Genomic DNA, 10214 nt, shown 5'->3' on the forward strand with positions numbered 1-10214 from the left:
AGGTATCGATCGATCGATCGATCACAACCTTTTAAAAATCAAAATTACCTCCATGTTTGAATAAAAATTAAAATTAAATTTTATCCGAAAAAAATTCAAATTTAGAACATGACATATGTAACGTTAAAAAGAAAAGAAAAACAAGAAACGAAAAAACGGTTAAACACAAAATTGAATAGAGAATCGTAAGAAGACGTGTGATTTATAGCAAATGCAAAACAATAAATAAAGTCATTTAACAAAATCAAAACAAAAACATTTAATCGTAAAATGAATTGGGTTTTATATAAGTTTTCAATGTTAAAAACTGTCAATTTAAATAAAAAAAAAGTTTATTGCACATGGAAGTTTAGATGGTAAGTATGGCGGATGATTTCAGTTGTGGTGCGTGCGTTTTCTCGAATGGAGTGCAGGTGTACTCGTCTGATAAAATCCCGTTAATTTTTCTTTTTTTTCTTTTTTTGTTTTTTTATCGCGTACGTTAATTAAAAAGAAAAAAAAAAACGTAAATTGTTTTTAATAATTTAGTTTTTTTTATTTTCACGCTGTTTCGTTTCGATATTTTCTTTTTCTTCTGCTTGTAATTATCGTAATAATCATCATCGTCATCGTTATCACATCGATTTGATAAATATAAAAACTTTACAAACATCAAACCGAGAGAAAAAGGAAAAAAAAAATTTTAATGATTAAGGTACTGAATTAATTTTTATTATTATTATTAATTTTCTTATCGGTCATGTATCGTACCTTGTTTTATAATTGTTTTAATTTGTTATTACGTGTTTTCGTTGTTGAGGGGGTAAGGTTGGTATTTTGAATTTTTCCGTTTGTTTTTTTTTTTTTTTTTTTGGAATTCGATCGGTTGGTAACAACGATTACGATTTTAACGAAATAAATCAATTTTTTTTCTTTTCTCGTGTGACGACATGTAAATTTCGACATTGAGATATTCAAATAAACGACCTTGATTAAACACAACCTGAGTTTAAAAAAAAAAAAAAAAAATTTGACCGTTACTGGAAAAAGATTTTTTCTTATTCATACCTTAAGGCAAAAAAAATTTACCAAAAAGTTTTTTTTTTTTTTTTTTTTTTTTCAATTTTAAAAAATTTTAATTAAAAAATTTTTTTTTCTCGTTTGTCGTACCTTAAACGATCCGGTCAAATTTTTTTTTTTAATTTAAAAATCAAAAAAAAAAATTCGCCCGACATTTGACCATATTTGTAACTGATAAATGAATTTCTGGAAAATTCCAAAAATTAAATGAAATTAAATTTCAGGTACTTCGTTAGAGTTTTTTGTTTTTCCAGTTGTTCTCATCTGCGTATTTTTTTTTTTTTCTTCGTGCACTACAATTAACATGAGTTGTTTTTTTTTTTTTCCTCTAGAAAAGAGAATTAATGATTTATTAAAGTTTTTCGAAAACGTTACTACTGATGACCGAATCATCAAGATAATATTTAACTTTTCACCTTTTGTTTGTTGCCACGATAAATTTTTTTTTTTTTGTTTTCATTTCGTTTCCTCTTTCGTTGTTGTTGTTTTTTCTCCAGATAAAACGAGATTTTCCCACAATTATTAACAACAGACGTTTCGTTGTTATAAAAGAAATGAAAAAAAAAATTTTTTCCCTTAACGAACTAAAAATTTCATCTATTTCGCTTTTTCGAAACGATTATAAAATTGATAATTTTTTTGTAGAAAAATTATAAAATGGCGACAGTTTGACGTAACGTGCGCAGCCACGTCGATCGTAGAATAAATAATTGGGGAGAAAAAAAAAAAAAAAACAAATGTTAAAAAAAAATCTTAATGATTTACCACTGATGAATCTTATAATTAATAATATTTTAATCCAAGTTTTTGTCCAAGTTGTTTGTCGCGTTTGTACAGTTTTGACATTCTTTAATAAACGAAATTAAAATAACAATAAAAGAACGAAACAAATTTTTTTCAAATGCATTACCAAAATTTGATTGCGGATCATATTTTGCAACGTCATAATAAAAAAAAAAAATGGCGTAAGTGCAGATTGAAAAATAGTGGAGAAGAAGGAAGTTGACGAAAAAATATGTTCGGGAGGGCTACACACAAAAAAAATTAAAAAAAAGAGAGAGAGAGAAGAGAGAGCTTTCGAATATTGCAAAATCTCGTTTTTTTGTTTTTGTTTTTGTGTTTTTTTCACACGTTTTTGTTTTAATTAATGTTTGTCGTAATGATTGAACGTGTAAAAAAAAAATTTTCAATTCAAACCTGATTTTAATATAAAAATGTGTCGACATTTTAAAACATTTTCCATGTTTAATTTAAATTTTACAAAAAAAAAAGAACCGTTGGTTTTTTTTTTAAATGTCTGATGTTTGTTTAGCCCTTGAACGTTATTTTTTTTTTTTAAATTTCTACAATTTTTCTCCGGTTATTGCAAAATAAATATTTATTGGTCATTTCTGATAAGACAAAATGACAAAAACAACAACAACAAGAACAACCAATAATGAAAAAAGAAAATAAGAAAGAAGGAAAGAAATTAACCAACCAGGTTGAGGAACTTGTAAGACATCATCATAAATCGGATAATCTGAAGAGAAAAAAAAAAAAATCGTGGGTAGTAAATTTAAATGGATTTAAATAATGTCATTATCATCATCATTATCATCATCATCATATTATTATTATTATTATTATTATTATTATTATTATTATTATTATTATTATTATTATTATTTCGTTTATGGTGATGTTTTGTCATTTACACGTTCGACGCGACAACAAGTTAAATTTCGCCACGATAATTTCTCAATACTTTTTTTTTTTTAATTAAATTAATATTAAAAAGTTTTTACGTCCTCATCTCGTTTTCATTTTCTTTTATTTATTTATTTTTTTTAAATATCAGAGCTGCCAACCTAATAATAATAATTATTATTATTTTATTTACTAAAACAAACCAATTACGAATTTTTTTTTGAATGAGTTGATGACGGAAAGGACAAAAAAAAATTTTTGATTATCTCATATCTCGTCGGTTTTTTTTTTCTCATGGCTCCATTTCGTTCCAGCATCCGTTTTTTCTTTTCCTTTTTTTTGTTATTATTATTATTATTATTATTATTAATCTTTTACATCAGCATAAAAAAAAAATTTGAAATGTATCTCTTATTGTAATTGCCAACATCCGACTACTTTTTTATGTTTGTGTGCTTTTGTTTGTTTGTTTTGGTGAGGATGTAAGATTAACTGATAATATTTTCACATCAACAGATAGATATTGGTCCAGTTAGTCGAAAGAAGAAGGGAGGGGGGAGAGGGAAATTGTTTTTAATTTTAATTATTTCTAATTAACATTTTTTTTTCTTGTTTTTTTTTTTCAGGTAAGAAAAAATTTATTTATCAACGACGTTATTTTTTTTTTGTCGAGGGAAAAAGGAATCGTAAGGTAATTTATTATTATTATTATTATTAATCAATTTCGACACTTTTATCAAACGTTTCTTATATATATAAAAAAGTAAAAAAATCTATATTATATAGTCTATAAAAAATTAATTAATTTAAAAAAAAGTAATAAATTATATCCGGTGTAAAACAAAACAAACGTTGTGACGATAATAATAATAATTTTGATGCGTTCGTTTAAAAAATCACGTGAGATTAACAATAAGACTAACAGAAATTATTATTATTATTATAATAAAAAGAATAAGTTGACAGTTAAGTGGTGGTCGTGATAAAAAATTTTGACAAAAATTATCGGTGGTAGTCGAGCCCAAAAAAAAAAGTAGAAAAACTATTCGAAATAAAAATGGCGAGCGGGCCAAAGGGATTGGCCAATGCAAAAAAAAAAAAAATTATATTTTAAAGCCTGTCGAATGTAAAGGAACAAAGATCACGCCTTTTATAATAATTACGGGTAATAATTGCTACTAAATATAATAAATTTTGAAAACGCGGTTTGACCTTAGTAATAATAATAAAAAAAAAAACATTTTGTGTGTTTTTTTGGGTGCCATTTCAGGTTTTTCGAATCGCATCTGATTTCACGTGTAATAAAAATTTGAATAAGTTTTTTTATTTATTTATTAAATAATAATTTTAATTTATTACTCGTCTCTCTCACACTCACACTCATTTATTAATTACGTAACACATAAATTTACATGTGAACAATAAGTTTCCAATTAAAAATCGATAAATCATTAATTTTTTTTAGATTTATTATAACCGTTGAAATTTTTTTTTTGCCGCCATTATATAAGAATAAGTTTTCTGTTGTTTTCTTTAATGATTAAAGATTGTTGTTGTAGCTGTTGCTGTTGTTGTTTTTTTTTTTTTTTTTAAAGAAAGAGAGAGAGAGAAACGGTTTCTCCTTATCTTCTTCTTCTTCTACTTCTTGTCTCCCGATTTTTTTTTTTTTTTGGATAATCAATCTGGAAGAAAAGAAGAAAAAATTAAATCTGTGGTTGTTTTGTTTTTTTTGGGGGGGGAGAGAGGGAAAATTTATTGTAGATTTGTAAAACAATTATCGATAAGCGTTATCGTTACTTAATAATAATAATATTTAATAACAACTTCCGGTAAAAAAAAGGGAAAATATCGAATGTTTTTTTTATGTAAATGATTACCCGCGTGAGAATTAATTATATTTATTAATATTAAATAATTATTTATTAAAAAAAAAAAAATTTTTTATTTGTTTTGATCGAAACGTGGAGGAAAAATTATTTTATTTTATTTTTTATTTATTTAAAAGCAGACGCCAATAATAATTTATTGTTTAAAAATTATTAAAAATAAAAAAAAATCATATGAAAATTTTATGTGAATTAACTCGAAGCTATTTACAAAAAAAAAAAAAAAAAAGTTTGTTTAACGTTTCAGTTGTTTTTTTTTTCATTCGATTTTTATCAAATTTAACATTAATAATAATTTTACATATTTTTTTTTTTTTTATTTAAACAATTTTTTTTTCGTTTCGTGCGTTTTAAAACGATTTCACACCTCTTTTCTGTTAAATTTTGCTTCAAGATAAAAAAAAAAAAAAAAAAAAAAAACAAAATTAGTTAACTTTGTGAGCCCACGATTGTGGCGGCGACGACTACGACGACGTAAAAACATTTTTTGCGACGGTAAAATTAAATTTTTTGTTTTTTTTTTTACCGAAAAATTTACGACGGGAATGAATTAATGAGATGAATGTCTTCTAACGAAACAAAACTGTTTTTTTTTATAACCGAAATGTCGGTACCGCTGAAACACAAAAATAAGGAAAAAAAAGGAAAAAAATTACTTGAAAAATTTGCTTAAAGGTATTTTGGCGATTGGTTTTTTTTAAAACAAAAAAATCGTGTTATCAGACTTGGAAGACGTAAAAGTAGAAAGTTTTTATTTTTTATTTCTAATTTAACGTTATATAAAAACGATACGTTAAATTTTGTGAGAGAAAGAAAGAAAAGAGAGAGAGAGAGAAAAAATGTTGTACAGGAAAGGTACGTCAAGGTAATCGACTTTTTCAACTTTTTTTTTTTTAGTTTTTTTACGTAAAAATAAAAAAAAAAAAATTAGGATTTGCAATAATATGTGCGTGTGAGTGTGTGTGAGTGCGTGAGTGCGTGCAAGTTTCGACTCGTAAATTCGTTCTCTTACCTTTTTTTTTTTAATAACAATTGCAGAGAGTTACATATATTTACGCGTATATAAGTAAAAATTACAAAAAAACGGGTACATAACCGTCGCGAACAGGTAAACCATAGGTAGAAGAAGAAGAAGAAGAAGTGGAGGAACAAAAAAAAAATGGCGCACCTTTTTTTTCTGGAAATGGAGAACTTTTTTTCGTTTTTTTCGTTTTTTCTTCTTCGAAAAACAAAAAAAAAATGAATGAGATTAATTAAATAGTTTCCGACCTTCGGGTCGATAGAAGTTTTTTCTTCTTTTTTCGGTGGTGGGTGTAAAAAATTTTTTTTTGATTTTGACGTTTTTACCAAAAGATTGATATTGTTGCAAGAAGTAGGAGTAGTTTAAAAAGAAGAAGAAAAAAAAATGGCCGAACAACAAAAAAGAAAAAAAAAAAACCGAATCTCAGCACGAAAGCGTTATAATAAATTTTAAAATGATAACTCATCAATTTTTACAAAGCTCGAAAAATTATTATTATTATTATTATTTTATTAAACCTTAATAATTATAATGATTATCATTATTATCGTATAAACATCACTATAAAATTATAGCGGCTTGTTATTAATTATTTTAAACGCTATAAAAAGTAGGAACAAATTCCGGACATGGAAAAATTCGAAATATAGAATAAAAAAATTTTTTTTGTGGCATTTCCGTTTATAAACTTTTCGAAAATCGATCGTTTTATATAGCGAATTAAATATAGCGCTATAAAAAATTAGCTCGCGTGAAAATAATTTTCTTTATCATTTCTTTTTAAACTATAAAAAAAAAATTAAAACGATCGAATCGTTTCGAATTATTACTAATAATTTTTTTTTTGTTTGTCTCTCTCTTTCTCTCTCTCTCTCTTACTCGTTGGAACTTTCTATTTATTTGAAATAAAAAAAAAAAAGTGGAAGAAGAATAAGAAGAAGAGAAAATTTTTTTTTACTAAAGATTGATCGTTAAGCCTTCGGCTATAAATTACTTATAACTATAATTAATTACAAAAAAAAAAAAAATTACCATCGGATTATATAGTATATTTGTCAATTTCAAATTTTTGTTTTTTTTGTTTTTTTTTTTTTTATGAATACATTTATATATATACGAACGCCCTTACTTTATTATTATTATTATCATTAATAAAATAATTCAATGTTATACCTTACCGGGTAATTAATTCCAGCTCACAACATCAAAAAAAAAAACAATATTCCAGAATTTTCCGACTTTTTTTTTTTTTTTGAAAACGTGAGAAAAAAAAATTTATTCGGACTAAATTTTGACAGGTATATTAATACCGGGCCCTTAAATGAATATTTGAATATTATTTTAACGTACCCACGCGATTCCATAAAGAAAAACCATGTGATAATAATAATGATAATAATGAGAATGGTCTTTCCGAAATTCTTTTGCTTTTTTTTTTTGTCTTCTGCTGTTTTCTTTTTTTTTTTACATATGAAATGTGAAAATGTTTCGAGAGACGGAATTTGTTTGCGTACGAAAATACTTTTTTTTTTGATAAATAAAAGTTTGATGATGATGATGATGATGATGACGATAATGATGATAATGATGATAATTATAGAAAAATAATTAAAAAAATGTGCGCAAACGAGTAGTGAAATTGTAAAGTTTGTTTTGACGGTTGCCATCATGGCGGATTCGGAACACGTTAAAATAGGGAGCAAAAAAAAAAATTTATTTTAATACCGGAATCGATCGGTTGTTGTTGTTGTTGTGGTTGTTGATTTCTTTTTTTAAAATTAAAATTAAAAAAAAAATTCATTTTATTTTATCCCCTGATTTATTTAAAAATTTGTTTGTCTTGCGCAAACGAAAAAAATTGCATTTAAGTTGTTGTTGTTGTTTTTTTTTTTTTTTTCATTTTCACTTTCACCATTCATTGCCGATTTAAAATGTAATAAAGTCGTTATTTTAAATCTTTTACCACGTTCTTTTTCCACGACATGTTCTCTGTCTGTTTCTATTGTAAATAATAAAAAAAAGTGTAAATATAACAATGAAAAATCACCTTGAATCCGTTTTTAAAAAAATTCTTTCTTTTATTTTTTTTGTTTTTCAACAACAGCTGAAAAGTCAATCTTGTGTAAAAGAAGTTGTCTTGTCCTTTTTTTCCCTCAAAAAAAAAAATGAAATAATAATAATGATGATGATAATAATAAAATAGAGACCTTCCATGATGATCCAAAAAGTTAAAAAAAAAAAAAAAATTTCTCATTGCCTAATATTACATAAAAGAAATCTACCTGAATTTTGAGGAGGTTTTTTTTTTTTTTTTTTTTTTTTTTTTAACTTCAAGGTTGAAAAAAAAGGAATGAAAGGTTTGATGGATTTATGACTTCGGACGACTTTTGAATTAGTGACCCCCTCGTATTTTTAAAACGATGTTCACGTCTCTCTCTCTCTCTCTTTAAATTCGACTCCACAAAAAAAAATATATATATGTATACATACATAATTCGTATTATTAGGTCACTTCTTGGCAGGTAAAATAAATTTTTTAATGAATAAAAAAAAAAAGAAAAAAAAATCATACAATGATGATAATAATAATAATAATAACAGTGCAAATTTCCTTTGAACCTTTTGTTTAAAAAGATTCAAAACGTTTCGAATCAGGTTTTTCTTTTTCCAAGCAGATGGTTGCGTTCCTAAAAATTATTCCAGCGACTATTGTTATGCATTAAAAAAAAAGAAAAAAATTGCGTTACACTTTTGCGTAAATGTATGTAAATTTTAATTACGAATCGCGACACACAAAAATATGAATAAATAATAATAATAATAATAAGAAAAAAAACAAGGGTTGGTGATGGCGGTGGTGGTGGTGGCGGCATCGATTCAAACGAATAAAACCCTTGAAAAAAATGCCAGAAAACCTTCCAATCAGGTCTCTACCACCACCATCACCACCCTAAACGTATCTAATCAACCGAAAACCTAAATGATTAATCAAAATTTCGTCTGCTGTTATTATAAAAAAAAAAAAAAATGGCGTATGCAACCAAATCGAATTATATACGCGTTTTAAAAAATAAAAAAAATTTTTTTTTTTTTTTTCATGTAAGTTTTTCTAGAATCTATTTATTAAAATGTAAAATGCCCATGAGTTTTTTTGACGGCAAACATTTTTCATTGATTTTTTTTTCTCTCTTTTAATACCCAATCCTTTTCTATAAACCGCTTTTATTATTATCATTATCATCATCATCATTACTATTATTATTATTTTTTTTTTTATTTTACATAACGCGAGTAGGTTCGGCGAAAATAAAAAAAAGGCATTTAAAAAATAAGTTTCTGAGTCGGTTCGTGGCTGTTTCTCTCTCTCTCTCTTTTTTTCTTCGCAACTATCAAAAAAATAAAATAATTGAAATTCATTAATAATTTTTTTTTTATAAATGATAATAATAATAATATGGATACAAGTCATTATTAACCGAACGATTTTGTTTTTTTTTTTTTTTTTTTTTTTTTTTGTTGGTAACAAATTATTTGACCGATCCGCTGTAAGCGTTTGAAAAATAATTTTTGTTGTTGTTGTCGAAAAATATTTTACAATCTATCACATTTCTTTCGAATCTCCACACTCCTCTCTACCTTTCCTCCAAATCTTTTCCCCCCTTCTCTCTCTCTCTTTTTTTGTTTCCATCACCAAAATAATTTTTGATAGCTACAACTTAATTACATACCTTTAAAGGTTGGTTGGTATTCGAATAACTTTTGGGGTTGAAAAAAAAAATATCATTGGTTTTTAAAAGTTTTAAGGTTGTGCCTGTTTCTTTCGGCGCCGACATCATCCTTTCTTAAAACCAAAAAAAAAGGTTTGAGGTTCCTAACGAAGGGCAAAGATATCATTTCGAACGCTGAAACATAAAAAATTTTTTAATCTAGAAAAAAAAAAACGTTTCGTTTATTATTTAAGCAACAACAACAACATTCGTATCGTCTGCTTCGACGATACAGGTGTCGGTCGATCGGTCGGAATCGTTATTAATCCATACAAAAAAAAATACCCGTAATTATTACCGAAAAAAATTATTATTATTATTATTAAATAATATTTATTTGAACACGTAATAAAATTCAATTACGTCAAATAAATTTTTCTTTTTTTTTTTTTTTATTTGTTATGATTTTAAATTTAAATTATTATTATTATTATTATTATTATTATTATTATTATTATTATTATTATTATTATTATTGTTCGATACGTAGGTAAAATTTTGTATATCCGTTTTTTTTTTTTTTTTAATAAAAAATAAGAAGAAAAGGGAACCATTTATAACAAGAATAATGAAACGTAACTAAATTGTGATCAATAAGTAAATGTTAAAATATCTGGGCGGTAACAAAAATTAGGTTTAAAGAAGGCAGAGATTCAACAACAACAACAACAACGTCACGATTCGTGACTTTGAAAGGCGTATATAAAATGATAGAATCCATATTAAAAAAAAAAAAAAAAACTTTTTTTTTTTAGTTTCGTTAAGGGAAAGAGGAAAAAAAGGAAAGAAAAA

The 10214-nt window shown here is 25.4% G+C and overlaps 1 protein-coding gene across 1 annotated transcript; it reads right to left on the bottom strand.

Annotated features, from left to right (window-relative positions):
- Positions 1–886: 886 nt before the first annotated feature.
- Phum_PHUM265700 (uncharacterized protein) lies at positions 887–1519 on the bottom strand (the record flags this gene model as incomplete). Its single annotated transcript, XM_002426591.1, has 3 exons — positions 887–982; positions 1288–1387; positions 1476–1519. The coding sequence occupies 3 exons, from the start codon at positions 1517–1519 to the stop codon at positions 887–889; spliced, it is 240 nt and encodes a 79-aa protein (XP_002426636.1).
- Between the last annotated feature and the right edge of the window lie 8695 nt (positions 1520–10214).

Source organism: Pediculus humanus, genomic scaffold, assembly GCF_000006295.1.
Source record: "Pediculus humanus corporis 1103172107642 genomic scaffold, whole genome shotgun sequence".
Classification (NCBI taxonomy): Eukaryota; Metazoa; Arthropoda; class Insecta; order Psocodea; family Pediculidae; genus Pediculus; species Pediculus humanus.